Below are 25305 nucleotides of genomic sequence, written 5' to 3'. Positions count from 1 at the left end.
CATGTGAGGAATGCCTGTTTGTTAGGGAATCTCCACATATATTCAGGCTGTCTAGCAGTCACAAATCATGCTGCTGCGTCGACAGAAACTAAATGTCTGAGCACATCCAAATACTCGGGAAAAGCCGAGCAACGCGTATACTCACTCATCACTACTATCTAAGCCTCCAGTAATACACAGGCTGCAGCAGGAGTGGGAATGATGAGTCCTTCCACTAAATCGTCCTCATCACTCCAATAAAACCCGGCCCGGAGCTATGATAAATAAAATGTCACAGCTGCTGCACCAACCAGTACTACCCGGTTTTAATATCTCACCCAGCTTAACTTTCTAGGTGATGAGATATTCACTCCGTCCAGTATGTATCTTCCCTGTTGGGCGCCTACAAATATATATATATATATATATATATATATATATATATATATTAGCTGAGGAGCCCGGCATTGCCTGGGCATAGTAACCAACTGTGGTTAGTTATAACAAATTATAATGATTATATTGCACATAAAAACATTTCACATCATATATTCAACACTACAGATTTGCAACACAAAATAACTAAACGATTACCCAAGTATTGATAGTATTTTATTTTCAACTCATTCAAGAGCCTTTTGATAATCAACATGTGTATCTGTGTATCTAACCCTATCCTGTGTTATAATGTCTGCTGAGCTGTGTACCTAATCCTCTCCTGTGTGATTCTGCTGAGCTGTTTATCTAATCCTGTCGTGTGTTACTGACTGCTCAGCCGTGTATCTAATCCTCTCCTGTGTGATACTGACTGCTGAGCCATGTATCTAATCCTATTCTGTGTGATACTGCGCCTATAAACCCGATGTGTACCTTGGTTACCAGCTCCCTGCACCAGCGCCCTGGTAACTAAGGTACACATCGGGTTTCTAAGCGCCGCGCGGCACTTAGAAACCCGATGTTTACCTTGGTTACCAGCTCCAGCTCGCTGATCGCTGGTCTCCCGCCTGCCACACACAGCGATGCGTGCTGGCTAGCCGGAAACCAGCTATCAAAAAAATGTCCTGGCCATTCGAGGACGATCAGCGATACCCGGCAGGGGGGCCGGTCGCTGATAAGTGTCACACACAGCGATCTCGCTGGTGAGATCGCTGTTGCGTCACAAAACTTGTGACTCAGCAGCGATCTCGCTAGCGAGATCGCTGTGTGTGACAGGGGCTTTACAGAAGGACGATAACATCATAGAAATGATGAGAATAATAGGCAAAATTGTTTGGTGAATTGGAACGTGTGGGGTTAAAATTTCGCCTCACAACATAGCCTATATACTCTCGGGGTCCAGACGTGTGACTGTGCAAAATTTTGTGGCTGTAGCTGCGACGGTGCAGATGCCAATCCCGGACATACACACATACATACATACATACATACACTTTTTCTCCATTATGTACATAGGGGCAAAATTGTTTGGTTAATTGGAACGCACGGGGTTAAAATTTCGCCTCACAACATAGCCTATGACGCTCTCGGGGTCCAGACGTATGACTGTGCAAAATTTTGTGGCTGTAGCTGCGACTGTGCAGATGCCAATCCCGGACATACACACATGCATACACACACACATTGAGCTTTATATATTATATATATATATATATATATATATATATACTAGCTGAAGAGCGCAGGGCTGCCTGGGCATAGTAACCAACTGTTGTTAGTTATATCAAATTATAATGATTATATTGCACATAAAAACCGTGCATCTAATCCTATCCTGTGTGATACTGACAGCTGAGCTGTGTATCTAATCCTATCCTGTGTGATACTGACTGCTGAGCTGTGTATCTAATCCTATTCTGTGTGATACTGTCTGCTGAGCCATGTATCTAATCCTATCCTGTGTGATACTGTGTGCTGAGCTGCGTATCTAATCCTATCCTGTGTGATACTGTCTGCTGAGCCGTGTATCTATTCCTATCCTGTGTGATACTGACTGCAGAGCCATGTGTCTAATCCTCTCCTGTGTGATACTACCTGCTGAGCCATGTGTCTAATCCTATCCTGTGTGATACTGGGCTCCCCCTGCAGTCTGTGTCAGAGGGTGGTCTGTGTTGGCATGGTAATAAATTGTGTTATTTCCAGCTTTACAGAAGGACGATAACACCATAGAAATGATAAGAATAATAGGCCTCAGTTACCACAACTGTCTACAAAGAAAACTGTTGCTGATAGCAACCAATCACAGCTCATTTTAAATCTTTTAAACAGCCCTGGGACAGCGTGGTGAGTTTTGAGTGGTGACTTTTGTGTTTCGTCTTTTATGTGGCGAGGTTGGTGTATGTGTGGTGAAATGTGTGCTGAGAGTGGTATATGTGTTGAAGCACGTGGTAGTGTGTGGCGCATTTTGTGTGTGTGTTCATATCCCTGTGTGTGGTGAGTATCCCATGTCAGGGCCTCACCTTAGCAACTGTACGGTATATACTGTTTGGCGCCATCGCTCTCATTCTTTAAGTCCCCCTTGTTCACATCTGGCAGCTGTCAATTTGCCTCCAACACTTTTCCTTTCACTCTTTCCCCATTATGTAGATAGGGGCAAAATTGTTTGGTGAATTGGAACACGCGGGGTTAAAATTTCGCCTCACAACATAGCCTATGACGCTCTCGGGGTCCAGACGTTTGACTGTGCAAAATTTTGTGGCTGTAGCTACGACGGTGCAGATGCCAATACATACATACACTTTTTCCCCATTATGTAGATAGGGGTAAAATTGTTTGGTGAATTGGAACGCGCGGGGTTAAAATTTCGCCTCACAACATAGCCTAAGACGCTCTCGGGGTACAGACGTGTGACTGTGCCAAATTTTTTGGCTGTAGAAACAAAATAGGAGAGAGGAGGGGGCACTCGTCATTTGATATCCGGTGGTCAAATAGAGTAGGTTAGAAACAAAGTATACTAACCTACTGTGGTTATGCTGCCGGCATAACCACGTTTGCAGAGCCTGCAGTGCTTATCGTGCACCATTCATCATCCTGGCTTCCACAAGGGGTGTTATGTGATGCTGCACCAAGCCGCTCATCAAATTTTGTGGCTGTAGCTGCGACGGTGCGGATGCCAATCCCGGACATACACACATACATAAACAAAAAATTACACAAAGGTGGATAGGAAATCCCATGGGATCAAACAAATGTACAACATGAATGATGATGAAAAATAAAAATTAATAAATAAAAAATAATAATGAGTGGCACAATCTTTATATAAATAAAAATGCCTTTATTAAAATGTTGGCACAACAATGAAGTGCATTAAAAATGTACATATGTATATATATAATAAAACAAAAAATGTGATAATGACATATACAAACACATTAGCAATATGTTAATGGAAAATGGAAAAACCATTCCATAGCAAACAAGGCTTCATTAATAATCCAGGTAAAAAAAGTGCATGTGTAAAGTGACAAAAAAAATTGCATGAAAAAGTTCATAAATGTGCCAAAAGTGCAAAAGTGCAGCTGTGTAAATAATACAAATCGCTCTAAGGCAGTGCAATTGAAACACAAAATGAAATACCTGTAAGCCAATGAACGCTATGTGAATTGTATAATGACGCGCCCCAACGCGCGTTTCGGAAATAAAATCTCCTTCGTCAGGGGGATAGACGAAGGAGATTTTATTTCCGAAACGCGCGTCGGGGCGCATCATTATACAATTCACATAGCGTTCATTGGCTTACAGGTATTTCATTTTGTGTTTCAATTGCACTGCCTTAGGGCTATTTGTATTATTTACACAGCTGCACTTTTGCACTTTTGGCACATTTATGAACTTTTTCATGCAATTTTTTGTGTCACTTTACACATGCACTTTTTTACCTGGATTATTAATGAAGCCTTGTTTGCTATGGAATGGTTTTTCCATTAACATATTGCTAATGTGTTTGTATATGTCATTATCAAATTTTTTGTTTTATTATATATATACATATGTACATTTTTAATGCACTTCATTGTTGTGCCAACATTTTAATAAAGGCATTTTTATTTATATAACAATTGTGCCACTCATTATTATTTTTTATTTATTAATTTTTATTTTTCATCATCATTCATGTTGTACATTTGTTTGATCCCATGGGATTTCCTATCCACCTTTGAGTAATTTTTTGTTTGTCTATACCGGATGGTCTGCCATCCTTTCCTTGGGGGATTGGTTCAACCAAACTTATTGATATTTTGTTATATTTATACACACATTAATGTGATTATTATATTATTTATTATTTATATTTTTTAGTACATTGTGTATTTGTAATTTTTCCCCTACTCACTTATACACACATACATACATACATACACACACACCCACATTGAGCTTTATGAGATATATATATATATATATATATATATATATATATATATACACACTCCATATATGTATCAAAAATGTTGAAATTCAAATCATCTTTATTTTCCCCCATTAAAAATAAAAAATAAACATATCTGGTGTCACCATGTCTGTAAAAGTCTGGTCTATTGAAATATAAAATAAGTAAATTAATAAACCCATACAGATACAGGAAAGATGTATATCTTTGTACCGTGTTAGCCAGTAGATAGAGAAATATTCAGGATTGAGAGTCCTCAGTGGTTGATACCTTTTAATGGCTAACTGAAAAGATAGTAACACATTGCAAGCTTTCGAGACTACTCAGGTCTCTTCATCAGGCATTGACTAATACAAAATCTGAAGTCACATATTTATGCACAATATTTTTTCTGTGCTGTATTGTGCATAAATATGTGACTTCAGATTTTGCATTAGTCTAGCCTGATGAAGAGACCTGAGTAGTCTCGAAAGCTTGCAATGTGTTACCATCTTTTCAGTTAGCCATTAAAAGGTATCAACCACTGAGGACTCTCAATCCTGAATATTTTTAAACCCATACAGCAAATTTCATAAAAGAAAAAAAAAAAGCAAGAAGCCAGGATTGTTGGTTTTTCCTGTCATCATACCGCCCTAAAAAATGCAATAGAAACCCCCCTAACTTGGTTTTAATAATATTTTCAGCTCTCCTACAAAAAACAATCCCCCACAAAGCTCCATCAGCAGAAAAATAAAACGTTATGGGTTTTCAAAAATGGTGGAAATGTTTTGCAATCTTCATTTTTTTCACCACTTAAATATAAAAAAAATTCTGCATGTTTGGTATCACTGCAATTAACCCCTTAACAACCAGAGGTATTTTTGGTTTTGCATTTTCATTTATTGCTCACCTTCTTCTCAGATCCATAACTTTTTGAATTTTTGGTCAAAATGGCCAAATGAGGGCTAGTTTTTTGCGGGATGAGTTGCAATTTTGAACAACACCAGTGGTTTTACCATGTCCTGTACTCGATAACAGGAAAAAAAAATTCCAACTGTGGTGAAATTGCAAAAAAAGTGCTATCTCACAATTGTTTGTTTTTTTCACCTTGTTCACTAAATGCTAAAACCGACCTGCCATTATGATTCTCCAAGTCATTATGAGTTCATAGACACCAAACATGTCTAGGTTGTTTTCTATCTAAGTGGTGAAAAAAAAATTCCAAACTTTGTTAAAAAAAGAAATTGTCTGAGACCCGTAGCGTCTTCATTTCTCGTAATCTGGGGCTGGGTGACAGCTTATTTGTTGCATGCCGAGCTGACGTTTTTAATGATACCATTTTGGTGCAGATACAATCTTTTCATCATCCGTTATTGCATTTTAATGCAGTATCACGGTGACCAAAAAAAACGTAATTCTGGACTTTTGACTTTTTCTCGCTACGTCATTTAACGATCAGGTTAATCCTTGTTTTTTTATGATAGATCGGGCGATTCTGAACGTAGTGATACCAAATATGTGTATGTTTGATTTTTTTTATTGTTTTGTTTTGAATGGGGTGAAAGGAGGATGATTTGAACTTTTATATTTTTTTATTTTTGTAATATTTTTAAAAACTTTTTTCACTTTTTGCATCCATCATAGTCTCTATGGGAGACTAGAAGCTGCACTTGTCCGATCGGCTCCACGATGATCAGATCACCTGTATGTAGCAGAAAACCTCACTTGCTATGAGCGCCAACCACCGGGCAGCGCTCATAGCAATCCGGCAGTGACAACCATAAAGGTCTCAGGAAACCTCTGGTTGTCATGCCAACCCATCGGTGACCCACAATCACATGACAACTGATGGGCGGATTTCCGGCATGATGCCACAAGTGCATGTTGAATGCCGCTGTCAGAGTTGGACAGTGGCATTTAACGGGTTAATAGCCGCGGGTGGATCGCCATTCCACCTGCGGCTGGTCCAGGCACATGTCAGCTGTTAAAAACAGCTGACATGTGCCAGAAAAGATGTGGGCTCACTGTCAGAGCCCACATCAAAGGGAAGGAGTCCGACATAATTCTTCCAGGTAATTTTCACGATACAATGAATTATTGATGGAATTGCATTTTTTCCACCACATTTTCATCCAGCTTTTTTTTTTCTCAGTATATTTTAAAGTGAATGGTATTGCTCAAAACTACAACTCATCCAGCAATAATAAAAAAAAGCCCTCATACAGCTATGAAAATAGAAAAATAAAAAATTTATGGCTCTTGGAAAAAGTGGAAGGAAAAATGCTGGAGCAAGAGGTCAAAACTTACAATAGATTATCATAAACTGCATTTTTGCACTATCTTTAGAATTGAAATTAATACGTAAAGCTAGACTCTCACCTTCTTTGTACTTTGTACTTTCATCATATACTGATGTAGTAAACTCCAAATGAAAATTTTAGACATAGCGTGGCCATTCTAATAGAATGTATATAATGCCACTCTACATAAATAGCTTAAGTATACTATGGTAATAACGTAGTCCGCAATTGTGAAATTGGATTATGCTTGTTACATCTGTTCACACAATATTACAATTGAGTAAATGGACAGTGTATGGAGTTTTCTGATCTTTACATTCATTCTATATATCTGAAGATTTTCTCTGCCTGTGCACCAAATATGCCCCGGAAATGTTGTTTCACCATTCATATAGCCTCGACACAGCATCACCTCAGCACTATGACCTTTTCTCCGGCTCTGAGCAGATTTCCAGGGATCTTAATGCTCAGACCGGCAGCCCTGTTCTACTGGCCCTTTAATTTCTTCTTGCACTTTGAGCATGCGGTGTTCACTACTGAATGCTGCTGTGCATGCAAGGATGGATTATGTCCTTAAACTGGCCAGTGCCAGCATCTGGACCAACTCTGTGGAGATAGTGTGTGATGCACTCCCATTCTAAAGATGAAGACAACAGTGGCAGTCCCCCGTGTCTGCTGTAATATGTGCACCAGCCCCAAAGTGTCTCCTGTGATGCCTGCATCAGCCCCAAATGTCTCCTGTGATGTGTGCACCATCCCAAAATGTCTCCTGTAATGAATGCACCAGTCTCAAATGTCTCCTGTGATCCATGCACAAGCCCAAAATGTCCCCTGCGATGCGTGCACCAACCCCAATGTCTCTTGTAAAGCGTATACCATCCCCAATTGTGTCCTGTGATGTGTGCACATTGCTGCACCAGCCCTAATGTCTCCTGTGATGCCTGCACCAACACCAAATGTCTCTTGTGATGAATGCGCAAGCCCGAAAGGTTGTGTGTGGTGAGAGCATCAGTCCCAAATGTCTCCTATGATGCTTGCACCAGACCCAAAGGTCTCATGTGATGTCTGCAACAACCGCAAAAGTATCTTCTGTGATACATGCACCAGCCTCAAATGTCTCCTATGAAGACCATCCCCAAATGTCTCCTGTGATGTGTACACCATCACCAAATGTCTCCTGTGATGAATGTGTAAGGGGATGAGATATAATGTCCTTCTTGCTTCCCTTCCTATAATTGCCATTGATTTGTTAATGTTTACATATTGCTAATATTGATCATGTATATGTTGAATGCTTGCGGTACTGCTACATATGAAAATGTATTACCGCACACTTTACTGGTACAGCCACATTTGTATATGAGTTACCATGCTCTTGAGACTGCTTTCTTAATGTTATACTGTATATATTGTAAAGTAATGTACCTTGATATTTATGTACAGTGTAGGGTAAGTCAATGCATCCTTTTTGGGGGACATTAGAGGAGGGCACTTTAGTAGATAGGGTAAGTGTAGTTCTGTTGTGGACCACTAGATGGGGTCATACTAGTGGGCCTTATAGGTATAGTTGATAGGATGTTTTAGAGGGTTAATTGTAGGAGGGGCTGCAGGGTAGTAAGAGAGAAGTTTTTAGGAAGTTAAGTCAGACGGGACCAGGGTGCCCTAGTGTCCACATGGGCTATAGGCCCGGACAGCTTGGCAGCCACGCAACGTTAAAGTGCTGCAGCCCACATTACTCACAGCCACTGTATGTCATAGCAGTGGGCAGAACAAGAAAGGAAAGATGTAGCGACTTATCGCCTGGGCAGATGCTTTTAAGGCAGGAGTCGGTTCGACTGAGGAGATGGAGGAAGATGGAGGTTCGACGAGATCCGTACAGATGGGCTGGATGCTTTATCAGAGGAAACCAAACATGGTGACTGATGATTTCGATTTTGGGGCAAAACAGGCAGAAGGAATTGTCATCATGGCGATGTTAGGCCAGGAAGGAACTGGGGAGTAGTCTAGGACGGTTCGGTCCGGGCGTGTACTGCACAGAAGTGATAGCCAGAAAGGGAAAGATGAGGAAACAAGTAAATGTCACTATGTACCAACTGTGGATGTAACGTGTGAAGTATTGAGTAAAGAAAATGTTAGAGTTAACTTGGACTGTGTCTCCATTGCTGGGGGGTCACCTGGAAGTGGGACTGTTGTCGCCTGGAAAGTGCCCAGAGGAAGCTGAATTTGGAGATGCAGGTATGCTGAAGAGAAGAGTACAGTTTTCTGAAGGGGAAGGACTGAACATGGATGTTGCAGTAATTCAGGTCACGACTACAGTCCTATCCCTCCCTTACAAATTCACCCATCCCAAATGTCTCCTGTGATGCGTGCACAAGCCTAAAAGGTACCCAGATGATGCATGCATCATCCCAAATGTCTCCTGTGATGTATGCGGTGCTCCTGCGCTCCGGCTGCCTCAATGGTATCGGCTCCCTAACAGGTGGTGGTATCACGTCTGGAAGTAAATGGAGCTCCCTACACTAAGTAAACCACTCATACACACACAAGCCCATCCCTGACCAGAAGGGGGAACACCAGCCCCTAGTTTGGAGGGTGAATGCTGCTTCTGGCTTGGGGGAGGGAAGTGTGAGTGAACTTAGATCGGCCCTTTTCAACGGCTATGACAAATTTGCTAGAACTATGAAATCCAATTATTATTCCTCTTTTAATAAACCAATAAAACTAAAAGTTTAAAATGATAAGAGTCAAAAATAGGATAAATTGGATTAAACATAACGGATCCCCAGCAGAGCATCCCAAAGACATTGCCAATGCGTTTGTGGAATTTTATACTACTTTATATAACCTTAAATTCAATGAAGAAACCCAACAACCTAGTAAACATAATATTAATAATTTTCTTTCCCAAGTAGACCTGCCCACAATATCTAATCAACAATTACTATCTCTTAATTTACCAATTAATGAGTTTGAAGTTTTGGATGTTATTAAAAAACAAAAAGCAAAAAAATCCCCCGGACCCGATGAATAAAGCAATGCGTACAATCAAATCTCTGCACCGTTACTAGAGCCACATTTAGTAGAAGTTCTTTATAAAGCATCAAAAATTGGAGAATTCCCCACTGAGATGTTACAAGCCACCATCACATTGATTCCAAAACCCAAAGGTGATTTAGAGTTGGTTAAAAATTACAAACCTATTTCATTAATCAATATCGATGTGAAAATATACGCAAAAATAATTGCAAACAGACTTAAGTAAATCTTACCTGATATTATCCATAAGGATCAATTGGGATTTATTGATGGTCGTCAAACCGTAGATGGTAATAGAATTGTCAACTTAATTAACATCTTTAAGAATAATAAAACTCCTTCTTTATTACTAGTTTTGGATGCCGAAAAGGCCTTTGACAGGATAAATTGGGATTTTTTAACTGCTACCCTTTTCAAATTTGGATTCAATTCTCAAATTATTAAAATGATCAACCATTTGTCCAAACAAATCCCAATAACGAACGGTACTAGGCAAGGATGTCCACTTTCTCCTTGCTGTTTGCCTTATTAATGGAACCATGGGCTGAATACATAAGATCCAATAAAGAGATTAAGGGTATAAAAATAGGTCCTACTCAATATAAAATTGGGCTTTTTGTGGACAATATAATTCTTAGTTTTTCTAATCCTCTACACTCTATCAAACAAGCTTTATTAATCTTAGAAGAATTATCATCTGTCTCTTACTATAAGATCAACATATCTACATCAAAAATTTTGGATTTTTATTTAAGCGACTCAATAATAAAGGATATCAAGAGTGTTTCTGCATTTGATTGGGAAGAGGAAGCTATAATATACTTGGGAATTCTTCTCACTAGAGATTTTTGTAAAAGTATTGAATTAAATTTAGCTAAAATTACTAAAGACATTCAAATAGAACTTAATAATTTTTCTAAACATGAGATCTCATTGGTAGGTAGAATTGTTACCTTTATTCTCTTTTCACTTCCAAAAATTTTGCATATATTTGTGGCGATTCCTTTAATTTTTGCCCTAAAATTATTGAGAAAACTTCAAACTCTTTTTTAGACAAATTTGTTTGGAATCAAAAAAGGGCTAGGATAGCGGCCAAGAATCTTTTTAAGAATAAATTGAATGGGGGTTTTTCTCTGTCAAATTTAACTAATTATTATTACACGAATTTGATTAAGCAGTCATTAAATTGGATTAAGAAGGATAATATTCCGGCGTGGACTGAAATTGAGCAAATTCAAAACAATAATACTCCTTTATCAAAACTAATTTTAAATTATTTGTTATTTCCCAACATAGATGTTTTAGCTTCCCCTACTCTATTTGCTGCTTTAATGGCCTGAAAACAACCAGCAAATATTTATATTCAAAGTAAAAAAGGTTCAAGATAAAAGCAAGTTAAAAACTTATCTTTAAAATTTCTTGTAATGGTCGTTGAAGAAGAAATCCCTGACTCTTTGAAACAAAAAAAATCACTACAATTAAAGACTTACATAATGGCAAAGATTTTATTTCTGATGATGTTTTGACAGCTCAAAATAATCTTAGCAGCCAAGATCTTATATACTTAACTTCAAAAAAACAACATATACTTCATCTCTTGAGAAAGAAATCTCTTGTAACAGAGACTACTAGCATATTACTTTGCAACCCTAATAGTAAATCTATCTGAAATTCTAAAAATATTTATTTTAAATTCCAATTCTGTTTTTGAAAAGCTGTTGTTCTTGCTTAACTGGGAAAAAGATCTCAACATCTCAGTCACCCAAGAGCAATGGCAATTGGCCTTTAAATCCACCTACTTGTCAAGTATATGCGCTTCCCTACATGAATCTTACTATAAGCTAATTTCAAGGTGGTACTAAGTCTCCTCTCTGTTGGAGAGGATGTGGTTTCATAGGTGACTTGTTACAAATATTTTGGGATTGCCCAAAAATTAGCCCATTGTGGAATGAAATTTCCATAATGATTAACGAGATCACCAAACAAAAGATTACTTTAACCCCTTTCCTACATTAGATGTACTATTCCGTCCATGTGACCTGGGACCTAAGTCCCAAGGACGGAATAGTACGTCATAGCGATCAGTAGCGCCCCCCGTGGGGAGCGCCGCTTATCGCGGCCTGGTGTCAGCTGATTATCACAGCTGACACCCGGCACTATGAGTCAAGGGTGGTCACGGACCGCCCCTGGCACATTAACCCCCGGCACACTGTGATCAAACATGATCGCAGTGTATCGGGGGTTTTGAGAAGCATCGGCAGGGAGGGGGCTCCCTCCGTGCTTCCCTGAGACCCCCGCTGCAACGCGATGTGCTGAGCTGCTGTGGGGGCCTCCTTCCCTGCAGGTCCACAGATCCAATATGGCGGCGGGGACCTTCAGGGGCCTGTGCAAGAAAAAAAAGTGTTCAGCTCACCCTTTATACTTCCATGTTGCTTTCAAGCATGGGCCACAGCTCTGGCAGGCAGTAGACAAAATACGGAAAGGACGAATCCAGCTCAAAAGGGTAAAATCCAAAACATTTTATTTAGATATCCATAAAATAGGTATGCAGAATACAAAAATGCTTGAACCCGACCGGAAAACTGGTGTGAAGGTTGAGGAGACACTGTACGCATTTCGAATGAAAAGTTCTTAAACTCAGTAGTTACTTATTAAGTTGTTTGAGTGCCATATCTCTGTGATTTATGAGCATAAAAATTCAAAGTTGGAAAATTGCAAAATTTTCAAAATTTTCACCAAATTTCCGTTTTTTTCACAAATAAACACAAGTTATATGAATGAAATTTTACCACTAACATGAAGCACAAAATGTCACAAGAAAACAATGTCAGAATCACCGGGATCCATGGAAGCGTTCCAGAGTTATTACCTCATAAAGGGACAGTGGTCAGAATTGTAAAAATTGGCCCGGGCATTAACATGCAAACCACCCTTGGGAGTAAAGGGGTTAATGCCTCAAATGGCTCTTTTATCATTAGATCTTGATGTTATTCGTCTGTTCCACAAATCTTTATTAATTCACAATTTTTTTGTTGCTAAAAATGCAATAGTGGCTTTGTTTAGGGAGAACTCTGTCCCTGTCATACATGGTATATTTGATAAGATCATGTTACATAACTCATATGAAAAGAGCCATGCAATTGCCAATAATTATTATAATACTTATTGTAAGAGATGGAAAGCTTGGTCTGACTTTACCTCTTGATAGTGATATATTGAAGTCTCTTCCTAATTTTTGCAATGTTCTTGTATTTGCTTGAATTGTTTCTGAAATGCTATTGTAACTGCACTTATATATTTGTCAACATTACTGTTAAGTGTAGATATTGTTTCTTTCTCCTCTTTCCTATTATTTTTCCCTTGCATTGTTTCCCAATAAACTTGGTAAAATGTTTTACCCCTACCTTAACCTTTCCTGTTTCCCCTCCCTATCCTATTAAAATTTTCAATAAAGTTTGTTTGAAAAAGGGAAGTGTGAGTAAGGGAATGGAAGAGAGAGCACATGGAGTTTCCAGGGGTTGGAGCAATGAAAGGCTCACCCTAGGATTACGAGGAGAACAGGACACCAGAGTCCTGGGCTACCAGTGATTGCAAATCCTGGGAGCAGAATCTGGAGACCGAGGGATTGCAGGTCCTCTGCCCCCCCTGCAGCACTAGAAGCACCCCATTATAGAGGGTTCAGAGCTGTGATGGAGAGAAAAGCTTACAAAGAGCTCGCAATTGATGCTGGCTGTTGCTGCTACAGAACACAAGCAGGGAGTACAGATCAGCTCATAAGCTGTTGAATCTCCAAAGAGATGGGCATAGAAAGGAAGGCTTATTCTACCCACTTAGTGGGTATGCATTCCAGCTCCAATATCTCCAGAGCAGTATATACTGCAGTACTCAATGTCTCCTGGGAAGTATATACTCCAGCCCCATTTTCTCCTGTAAAGTATATACCCCAGCCCCAATGTCTCATGTGAAGTATATACTCCAACTCTAATTTCTCCTGTGCAGTAAATACTCCAGCTGCATTGTCTCCTGTGAAGTATACATTCCGGCTCCAATACCTCCTGAGAAGTATATACTCCAGCACCAATGTCTCTTGGGAAGTATATTTTCCAACCTCAATGTTTCATGTGATGTGTGTACCAGCCCCAAATCTCTCATTCTAGCCTCTGTGTCTCCTGTGATGTATATACTCCAGCACCAGTGTCTAATTTGATGTTATGTGCTCCAGTCCCAATGTATCCTGTGATGTATATAGACCTCCCCCTGGGTCTCCTATGTTATGTACTTGAGCCTCTGTGTCTCCTATTGCATATACTTTAGCCCCAGTGTCTCCGTTGATTTATATGCTCCAGCTCCAATGTCTATGTGATGTATATACTCCAGCTCCAACGTCTCCTATGTGATGTACACTCACTGGCCACTTTATTAGGTACACCTGTCCAACTGTGTGTTAAGACTTAATTTCTAATCAGCCAATCACATGGCGGCAACTCAGTGCATTTAGGCATGTAGACATGGTCAAGACAATCTCCTGCAGTTCAAACCGAGCATCAGTATGGGGAAGAAAGGTGATTTGAGTGCCTTTGAACGTGGCATGATTGTTGGTGCCAGAAGGGCTGGTCTGAGTATTTCAGAAACTGCTGATCTACTGGGATTTTCACGCACAACCATCTCTAGGGTTTACAGAGAATGGTCCGAAAAAGAAAAAAAATCCAGTGAGCGGCAGTTCTGTGGCCGGAAATGCCATGTTGATGCCAGAGGTCAGAGGAGAATGGGCAGACTGGTTCGAGCTGATAGAAAGGCAACAGTGACTCAAATTGCCACCCGTTACAACCAAGGTAGGCAGAAGAGCATCTCTGAACGCACAGTGCGTCGAACTTTGAGGCAGATGGGCTACAGCAGCAGAAGACCACACTGGGTACCACTCCTCTCAGCTAAGAACAGGAAACTGAGGCTACAATTTGCACAAGCTCATCGAAATTGGACAGTAGAAGATTGGAAAAACGTTGCCTGGTCTGATGAGTCTCGATTTCTGCTGCGACATTTGGATGGTAGGGTCAGAATTTGGCGTAAACAACATGAAAGCATGGATCCATCCTGCCTTGTATCAACGGTTCAGGCTGGTGGTGGTGGTGTCATGGTGTGGGGAATTTTTTCTGGGCACTCTTTGGGCCCCTTGGTACCAATTGAGCATCGTTGCAACGCCACAGCCTACCTGAGTATTGTTGCTGACCATGTCCATCCCTTTATGACCACAATGTACCCAACATCTGATGGCTACTTTCAGCAGGATAATGCGCCATGTCATAAAGCTCGAATCATCTCAGATTGGTTTCTTGAACATGACAATGAGTTTACTGTACTCAAATGGCCTCCTCAGTCACCAGATCTCAATCCAATAGAGCATCTTTGGGATGTGGTGGAACGGGAGATTCGCATCAGGGATGTGCAGCCGACAAATCTGCGCCAACTGTGTGATGCCATCATGTCAATATGGTCCAAAATCTCTGAGGAATGCTTCCAGCACCTTGTTGAATCTCTGCCACGAAGAATTGAGGCAGTTCTGAAGGCAAAAGGGGGTCCAACCCGTTACTAGCATGGTGTACCTAATAAAGTGGCCAGTGAGTGTATATACACCAGTGCCACTTGAGCAATGATGAATTTCCCACTGTCAGGAGACCTGCAGTGTAATATACATCTCTGTTTGGAACAACTTATCGCTTCACAAAACTTATAATCGATAGAGTCAACTGTGCTCCAGACAGACGCAAATCTGGAAAAACAGTTGCAAGTAGCAACATCATCACTACCACCTAACATCACAGCCTCCCAAAAGAGAAGCAGTTCCAGCCGTCACATTAGGGCTGAGTTAATTATTTAACCAAATATACCAGGATCATTTTTAAGTTGATAATTTAATACGAATGCCAAATTATGTTATAAATATCCAAATATCTTGTCTGCTTTATTGGCCTCTAGCAGGACAGGAAGCAATGACATCCCATTCTTTGGTCACTTGACCACTAAGACCTCACGTGACTTCAACAAAACATCATCAGATGTGCTTCAGCTCTGTAACAGCCTCAGTAGTCAAGTGGCCAAAGAATGAGACATTATTACTCACTGTCTAGTTGTAGATCATCAGAGTGACTTGTGCTGGAGCCAAGGTGTCAGTTTAAAGTGCCTTCTGGACAGTACCCATAACACAGTGCTTTCTGAGAGCACCAATAACCCAGTGCCTTCCGAAGAGTACCTTTGATGCAGTGCCTTCCAAAGAAGCATGCCAAATGCAAACTTTCAATAAAAAGTTGTTTGTGTCATTGAAAGCTCTGTTATTGCGTTTTTCTTTTAAGACAAAATATTTTAATATATGTGTTTTTTTTAAACGAAAACCTCAGTCTTCAGGTTAAATTATTGTGTAGGCACTTTGTGATAAATAGGTGGGTATTGGGTTTCACTTTGGGCTCTTGGTCTCTAAACAGTTTACCGTCACTGCTATAGACTATCATTCGCCAAATACCAAAAGAGTATTCTGTTGTTCCCGCTTTCTCAAGTCCAAGGAAAACTCACATAGATAAAGCTTGAAATAAATAAAACATAAAATAGACTCTATCAGTGCACAATGATATTTCAAACCATGTACAGGCACTAGGTGTAATTTTGGGGTGAGCAAATGCACTACAGGATGCAGTCAGCCCATGTAGCAAAGATGTTGGCAACACAGATAAAAAATACTAAATTGACAGCCACTCACAGCCTACCAACTAATGGAGGGGGTGACTGCTTAGTATAGGTTTGCACAATAAAGGCCTATATAGGGCTTTGTTCACACGCAGGTAAGGCATAGTGTCTGGTTCACAGCCTATTAGTCACACCCATACTATTCGATTAGGTGCACTAGCCAACACTCTTTAAATGCATCCCATGTAGTGCATTTGTTCAAAGACCTGGGAAGATAAGCGGTGCTGCCCCTTTTTGTGCTGTATTTTTGGAGGATTTTCAGTCCTCTTTTGTGGCTTTGCTACTAGTATAGTGATAGGACTCACAAGCGTGAGGACTCTTGACGTTGGGGTGCGAGCTTGCATGTCTTGGCCAAAATATCGACCAATACCTCACATATTTATATGTATTTTGTGCACTTTATTTTTCAGGGTGCAGCCAGCCCAGCACATTGGGTCTTGTATACAGGGGTGTTCACATGGCATGCATTTAGAGAGTGCTGGCCAGCCTGCCTGATCTAATAGTATGGGCGTGACTAATAGATTGTGAACCAGACACTATGCATTACCTGTATGTAAACAAAACCCTATATAGGCCTCTATTGTGCAAATATATACTAAGCAGTCACCCTCTCTTTTAGTTGGTAGGCTGTGAGTGGCTGTCTATTTAGCATTGTGCACCTGTGTTCCCAACATCTTTGCTATATGGGCTGGCTGCATCCTCTAATGCATTTGTTCAGAGACCTGGGCAGGTAATCGGTGCTGCCCCTTTTTTTCTGCTGTATTTTTGAATTTTTTGAGGATTTTCAGTCCTCTTTTGTGGCTGTGCTACTAGTTTAGTAATTTTGACGGGGCCAAATAATTGAATGCACCAATTTTCTTGTTTTCCCTCAATCTCCACCCCATTCTATTTTGATGGTTAGCTCTGGCTATATAGACACAAAGGGCGAAGATAGAAGTAAAACAAATAATTGCACTTAAATGTTTGGCCACGACAAGGATGCACCAAACACACTTGGTTTGGACAGTCATTATGCTGATAGACTCCCTTAAAAGCCCTTCCCAACCTTCACTGATCATTTACAATGCACGTCGGGTTCGCAGGTACCATCTATAATGCGAACAACAAATTGACATGCTCCTCTGACAATTTTCTCTAAGTATATGCTTCTTGAGTAGTGTTGAGCATTCCGATACCGCAAGTATCGGGTATCGGCCTATACTTGCTGTATCGGAATTCCGATACCGACTTCCGATATTTTTTCAATATCGGAATTCGGCATCGGAATCGGAAGTTCAAAGTTGATTGACAGCCTGATGTCATCATGATGCGCGGTGTGTGCGCATCATGATGCGCCGTCATTTCGGGCCTTCCGGGGGTCTCTGCCGGCCTGCCGGGGGCTGTGTGGACTGCCCGGGGTCTGTACCGGCCTGCCGGGGGGCTGTGCCGGCCTGCCGGTGGTCTGTGCACCCTGTGGGGGTCTGTACCGGCCTGCCGGGGGCTGTGTGGACTGCCCGGGGTCTGTACCGGCCTGCCGGGGGGCTGTGCCGGCCTGCCGGTGGTCTGTGCACCCTGTGGGGGTCTGTACCGGCCTGCCGGGGGGCTGTGCCGGCCTGCCGGTGGTCTGTGCACCCTGTGGGGGTCTGTACCGGCCTGCCGGGGGGCTGTGCCGGCCTGCCGGTGGTCTGTGCACCCTGTGGGGGTCTGTACCGGCCTGCCGGGGGGCTGTGCTGATGTCCGGGGGTCTGTGCAAGCATCGTCCGATGGGACTACAAGTCCCATCTGGCGATGCCTGCTACCATGACAGTGATTGACACATTAGCCAATGATGGGACAGTAGTAGTCCCATCATCCGGCTAATGTGTTAAATGTTAAAAAAAAAAAAAAAATTACTACATACATACTACATACATACTACATGCTACATACATACCACATACATACTACATATACACTCACTGGCCACTTTATTAGGTACACCTGTCCAACTGTGTGTTAAGACTTAATTTCTAATCAGCCAATCACATGGTGGCAACTCAGTGCATTTAGGCATGTAGACATGGTCAAGACAATCTCCTGCAGTTCAAACCGAGCATCAGTATGGGGAAGAAAGGTGATTTGAGTGCCTTTGAACGTGGCATGATTGTTGGTGCCAGAAGGGCTGGTCTGAGAATTTCAGAAACTGCTGATCTACTGGGATTTTCACGCACAACCATCTCTAGGGTTTACAGAGAATGGTCCGAAAAAGAAAAAAAATCCAGTGAGCGGCAGTTCTGTGGCCGGAAATGCCATGTTGATGCCAGAGGTCAGAGGAGAATGGGCAGACTGGTTCGAGCTGATAGAAAGGCAACAGTGACTCAAATTGCCACCCGTTACAACCAAGGTAGGCAGAAGAGCATCTCTGAACGCACAGTGCGTCGAACTTTGAGGCAGATGGGCTACAGCAGCAGAAGACCACACTGGGTACCACTCCTCTCAGCTAAGAACAGGAAACTGAGGCTACAATTTGCACAAGCTCATCGAAATTGGACAGTAGAAGATTGGAAAAACGTTGCCTGGTCTGATGAGTCTCGATTTCTGCTGCGACATTCGGATGGTAGGGTCAGAATTTGGCGTAAACAACATGAAAGCATGGATCCATCCTGCCTTGTATCAACGGTTCAGGCTGGTGGTGGTGGTGTCATGGTGTGGGGAATTTTTTCTGGGCACTCTTTGGGCCCCTTGGTACCAATTGAGCATCGTTGCAACGCCACAGCCTACCTGAGTATTGTTGCTGACCATGTCCATCCCTTTATGACCACAATGTACCCAACATCTGATGGCTACTTTCAGCAGGATAATGCGCCATGTCATAAAGCTCGAATCATCTCAGATTGGTTTCTTGAACATGACAATGAGTTTACTGTACTCAAATGGCCTCCTCAGTCACCAGATCTCAATCCAATAGAGCATCTTTGGGATGTGGTGGAACGGGAGATTCGCATCAGGGATGTGCAGCCGACAAATCTGCGCCAACTGTGTGATGCCATCATGTCAATATGGTCCAAAATCTCTGAGGAATGCTTCCAGCACCTTGTTGAATCTCTGCCACGAAGAATTGAGGCAGTTCTGAAGGCAAAAGGGGGTCCAACCCCTTACTAGCATGGTGTACCTAATAAAGTGGCCAGTGAGTGTATACTACATGCATGCTACATACATACTGCATGCTACATGCATGCTACATACATACTACATACATACTACATGCTACATACATACCACATATATACTACATACATACAATACATTCATACAATACATACATAGACATACAGTACATATAACATAGAGTAACATACTTACCAATACTTGTCACATTGTTCCCCGAAGCCATTGTCTTTTCCGGAATAAATATTAACATAACAAACCACAAAAATACTCACCCACGATCCGAAGCAGTCCACGAGTGTGTCCCACGACGATCTTGGGTAGAGAACGGCAGCATCAGCTGATGCTGCCGTTCTCTACGGGCTGTAGGAATCCAATGACGGAAGGTAGGTATCCTTCCGCACTGTATTCCTCCGCCACTTAAAAAAAAAAAAGTCCCTAGTCTCACTTTATGCCATCACTTGATGCTGCCGTTCTCTACCCAAGATCGTCGTGGGACACACTCGTGGACTGCTTCGGATCGTGGGTGAGTATTTTTGTGGTTTGTTATGTTAATATTTATTCCGGAAAAGACAATGGCTTCGGGGAACAATGTGACAAGTATTGGTAAGTATGTTACTCTATGTTATATGTACTGTATGTCTATGTATGTATTGTATGAATGTATTGTATGTATGTAGTATATATGTGGTATGTATGTAGCATGTAGTATGTATGTAGTATGTATGTAGCATGCATGTAGCATGCAGTATGTATGTAGCATGCATGTAGTATATATGTAGTATGTATGTGGTATGTATGTAGCATGTAGTATGTATGTAGCATGCATGTAGTATGTATGTAGTATGTATGTAGCATGCATGTAGTATATATGTAGTATGTATGTAGTATGTAGCATGCATGTAGTATATATGTAGTATGTATGTAGCATGTAGTATGTATGTAGCATGCATGTAGTATATATGTAGTATGTATGTAGCATGTAGTATGTATGTAGCATGCATGTAGTATATATGTAGTATGTATGTAGCATGTAGTATGTATGTAGCATGCATGTAGTATATATGTAGTATGTATGTAGCATGTAGTATATATGTAGTATGTATGTAGTATATATGTGGTATGTATGTAGCATGTAGTATGTATGTAGCATGCATGTAGTATATATGTAGTATGTATGTAGCATGCATGTAGTATATATGTAGTATGTATGTAGTATATATGTGGTATGTATGTAGCATGTAGTATGTATGTAGCATGCATGTAGTATATATGTAGTATGTATGTAGCATGTAATATGTATGTAGCATGCATGCAGTATATATGTAGTATGTATGTAGCATGTAGTATGTATGTAGCATGCATGTAGTATATATGTAGTATGTATGTAGCATGTAGTATGTATGTAGAATGCATGTAGTATATATGTAGTATGTATGTAGCATGTAGTATATATGTAGTATGTATGTAGTATATATGTGGTATGTATGTAGCATGTAGTATGTATGTAGCATGCATGTAGTATATATGTAGTATGTATGTAGCATGCATGTAGTATATATGTAGTATGTATGTAGTATATATGTGGTATGTATGTAGCATGTAGTATGTATGTAGCATGCAGTATGTATGTAGCATGCATGTAGTATGCATGTAGTATATATGTAGTATGTATGTTGCATGTAGTATTTATGTAGTATGAATGTAGCATGTATGTAGTATGTAGTATGAATGTAGCATGTATGTAGTATGCATGTTGTATGTATGTAGCATGTATGTAGCATGTAATTTTTTTTTTTTTTTTTTTTTACATTCAACACATTAGCCGGATGATGGGACTACTACTGTCCCATCATTGGCTAATGTGTCAATCACTGTCATGGTAGCAGGCATCGCCCGATGGGACTTGTAGTCCCATCGGACGATGCCTGCACAGACCCCCGAAGCCTGCACAGCCCCCCGGCAGGCCGGCACAGCCCCCCGGAGCCGGCACAGACCACCGGCAGGCCGGCACAGCCCCCCGGCAGGCCGGCACAGCCCCCCGGAGCCTGCACAGCCCCCCGGCAGGCCGGCACAGCCCCCCGGCAGGCCGGCACAGCCCACCGGAGCCTGCACAGACCACCGGCAGGCCGGCACAGCCCCCCGGCAGGCCGGCACAGACCACCGGAGCCTGCACAGACCCCCTGGCAGGCCGGCACAGCCCCCCGAAAGGCCCGTACAGACCCCAGAGAGGCTGTACAAGGCAAAAACAGGGTTTTTCTTATTCCGATACCGGAAGTCCCATAGACTTGAATGGGACTTCCGGTATCGGAATCGGCGATACCGATACTTTTTTTAAAGATCGGCCGATCCATTCCGATCCGATACTTTGAAGTATCGGACGGTATCGCTCAACTCTATTCTTGAGTCTTAGCAATAGTGAATCTGCCCCAACGTTCAAAAGGTACACTGTGGATAGTATACATTGTACATTGTATGAATTTATCCATCCATCCAGCTATTCCTATAGAAAATTTAGTTTTGAAGTAGTTTACATTTCCGCAAATATTATCAAGACATATCTACCTGTCTCTGGGCTGTAATCCAAATAGGAAGTGATCCATTATCCCACCAGGAAGAGATGCCTTGTGTAGAGAGATAATTTTCCTTGTGCCAGTTGGAGATGTTAAAGAACATGTTGTGTATAACGCCATGGTTCTCAATGTATTTTCCTATATTAAACAATATATAAAGAAAGATATTGTCACCTTTACTGTGCTTTACTTTAATTTATAGTTTTGTTTCTCTTTCATCTAGTGTTATCACATCTTTTACATTTATTGTACTTTAAATCTATTGATCTTTCATAATATAAGAATATAATATGGGTACTGTTCAGGCATTTGGATTTTGGCAATCTATGTAGAAAGACTTGGCGCCTGATTCATTTAGACTGTCATTGTGTACAACAGCCTTATTGAAGGCAACGTTTGTGTGGTATACGCCTATTCAAGTCAATTAATGTAATAGGTCCTTTAATATACGGATAAGGACAGTATTATTTTAGTGTTCTTGGGTCGCCCTCCCAGGGCCGTGGGGTACTCGGTACCGGGCCGGTATCAGTGGGATGTGTCACAGCAGCAGTGACCCGATCCGTGGCCCTGGGCGCCCAAGTAATGGGGAAATTGGGTATGGTGGAATATTTTGTGACGCCACCTGTGGTGTTCGGCAAGTGAGATGTTAGGCCGACGCTGCTTGCAGATCCTCTGGGGCTGGTGATGGGTTGAAGCCAAGATGGTGAAGCTCCCCACAGGTGGAGCTGTAGCCCCAGGGCAGTGTAGATGTAGGGGAAGAGGAGAGGCGCAGGTGGTGTAGAAGCTGCTACCCAGATGTAGCGGTGCTGAGTGTGTTGGCGCAAGAATCAATGGAGGACACCAGGGCTTGTAGTTCCAAAGCTTTACTCACAGTGTGTAGTACACACAGGTGCCGGCCTCCGTGCCATGTCCTCCGGGTCAGGGACTCAGCCAACCTCCAGGCAAGATGAAATGCTCCCTTCCAATGCTCTGCCAACATGTGCCTTTCTGAACGTCTCCTCTTATAGCGCCTTTTACTGTGAAGATCTCCTAGAACTGAGTTACACTGGGGTTCCTCCTAACTGATGTTCCCAAGAACTCTACTTGTACGGCAGACAGCTGTAGCCTACTTCGGGGACTCCTTACTCCTGAGTTCCGGCTCTCTATCCATGTTGCTGTTGTGCCCCCAAGTCTTAGATGGGAGTAGTGCATTTACAGCCCACTACTCCACCGGTGCCTGCTGCAGAACCATTAGTGTCCATACAACCTCGGGGACCGGGCCCTGGCCTTGCACTTAGAACTTCTAGGCAGGGTTCTCTCCTAACCCACGTCCTCTGTGTTCTCTTATTCTCCTACGTTCCGTACTTGTCTTTCTTTCCTATGGAAGCTCAGGCTTCAGTTCAGTGTCTGTCTCCTTCTTTCCTTTCCCGTGCCAGCAGACCCGGGTCACTCAGGCCTGCTGCAGCACTCCTTCCTCCATCCCTCTCTCTGGGATCTTCTTTCCTCACTCCTCTCTGAGTGACTGACTACTCACTGACTAACTGACCTCAATCCTAAATCTTCCCACTCTTTTATGTATTCTCAACTCCACCCACCTCCCAGCATGTTTCGTGTTCCAAGCAAGGAGCCACCAAAGGTGCTCTGCTACACTATAAGCAAGAGCCGCAATATGGCTTTGCTGAACTACCCTGTTGTGTGGGGTGTGAGTGTTGGAGCGTGGTCAGAAGTTACCACCTTACCTGGATGGTGGGGCACCACACCTTAAGAGAAGGTGCAGTACCTCTGTGGCGACTGAGCCTCAGGGGCACCACATTCTCCTCTCCATATATAGTATACAATCCATTATATATTCCAAAGAAATAGAGCATAAAAATTAGTGACATACAGTGCACTGCGCCTGAAGATTTCAGCCACTGGAATATGGCGGGAGCTATATATCATGGCATCTTGTGAATCATTGTTGGCAACAATCTTATTTGTGAGCCTTTCATTTCACTTTGTAAGATGGTAAACATGGAAGAGCGCAGCATGAGAAGCACCAGGTGGTTTATTTGGGATGTTACAATGAAAGGTGGGGGGATTAGGCTCTCACGGGGAAGGGTTGTGCACCCCTGCACAACTCCGGTAGGGGACGTCTCCGTGTACTCCTGCTCTGTAGCTCTGGAATCGCTCAACATATATCAAACCTGTTGATGTAAACAGCTATCTCAGGTTTGATAGTGGGCACCTCCCCAGATGGATAAAGAATATTCCATATGGCCAGTATTGGAGGGTTTGTAAAAATTGCACAAATGATCAGGATTTCGTGAAGGAATCGAGAATTCTTAGGCAGAGATTCCTACAGAAAGGATATCCTGAAAAGTTATTAATAGATGCCTATAAGAGAACTCAACCCCTCACACAAGATTCCTTTATTGCAAAAATCCTTTCCGATAATAAGAACAATGAAACAAAATCTAGGGAATGGAGTATGGTAACAACTTACAACCAATCTCGAGCAAGTATTCAAAGGTTATTAAGTAAGTATTTGTTTATCTTACAGGCTTACCCAATTCTTTCAAACCATTTGCCCAACAGGCCAAATATTGTTTATAGAAGAAACCGCAATTTGCAGAGTAAGGCGTCACCTAGCAATATTTTTTTGAATTTAAGAAATACAAAGGAGAAACCTATTAATTCTAATTTGAGCTGTTATACTTGTACACCCCAAAATGTCTGTGCTGTGGCACAATTGCTGGTGGAGCCACCTCTTTCAGATCACAAACCACTGGGTAGAACTTCAGCATTAATTGTTTATCTCCTGCAATGCACGTGCGACCTACAATATGTGGGTCGCACGATTCAGACGATGCATGCTAGATTAAATAAGCATCGTCACAATGTACGCAATGGGTTTCAACAACATGGTGTGTCCGAACATTTTTGCACTTTCCATCAAAAAGACCCAAAATTCCTAAGAGGAGCGGAGCGTGCGGCTCCATGTATTGCTATGCAGCCACACACTCCGATCCGAGTGCCTGCGGCAGTGCCGGGTATTAACATGTGAGACTTGGCCATATTCCTCACATGTGTGATCACGTCCTTATAGATCAAGTAGATGTCACTGCTCTGAATCGTTATAGCACTTTAATAAAGAAAGAAAGCTTTTGTATCTTTAAATTGGGTACTTTGAGTCCTGAGGGTTTTAATTTAACCATTGATAATGTGG

The 25305-nt window shown here is 41.8% G+C and overlaps 1 protein-coding gene across 4 annotated transcripts in view; it reads right to left on the bottom strand.

The window, feature by feature from the left end:
- ENPP7 (ectonucleotide pyrophosphatase/phosphodiesterase 7) overlaps positions 1 to 25305 on the bottom strand; it is a 108511-nt gene that overhangs the window by 57566 nt on the left and 25640 nt on the right. For all 4 annotated transcript variants that reach the window (XM_073588094.1, XM_073588096.1, XM_073588097.1 and 1 more), the window contains exon 2: positions 22111 to 22256. In XM_073588094.1, the coding sequence (XP_073444195.1) occupies positions 22111 to 22256 (146 nt within the window). The remainder of the gene's footprint in view (positions 1 to 22110; positions 22257 to 25305) is intronic.

The sequence above is a fragment of the Dendrobates tinctorius genome, unplaced genomic scaffold (genome assembly GCF_039654945.1).
Source record: "Dendrobates tinctorius isolate UK_male_01 unplaced genomic scaffold, ASM3965494v1 ptg000103l, whole genome shotgun sequence".
In the NCBI taxonomy this organism is placed as follows: domain Eukaryota; kingdom Metazoa; phylum Chordata; class Amphibia; order Anura; family Dendrobatidae; genus Dendrobates; species Dendrobates tinctorius.
The sequence above is the reverse complement of the archived record's forward strand: the minus strand, read 5'-3'. Positions and strand labels throughout refer to the sequence as shown.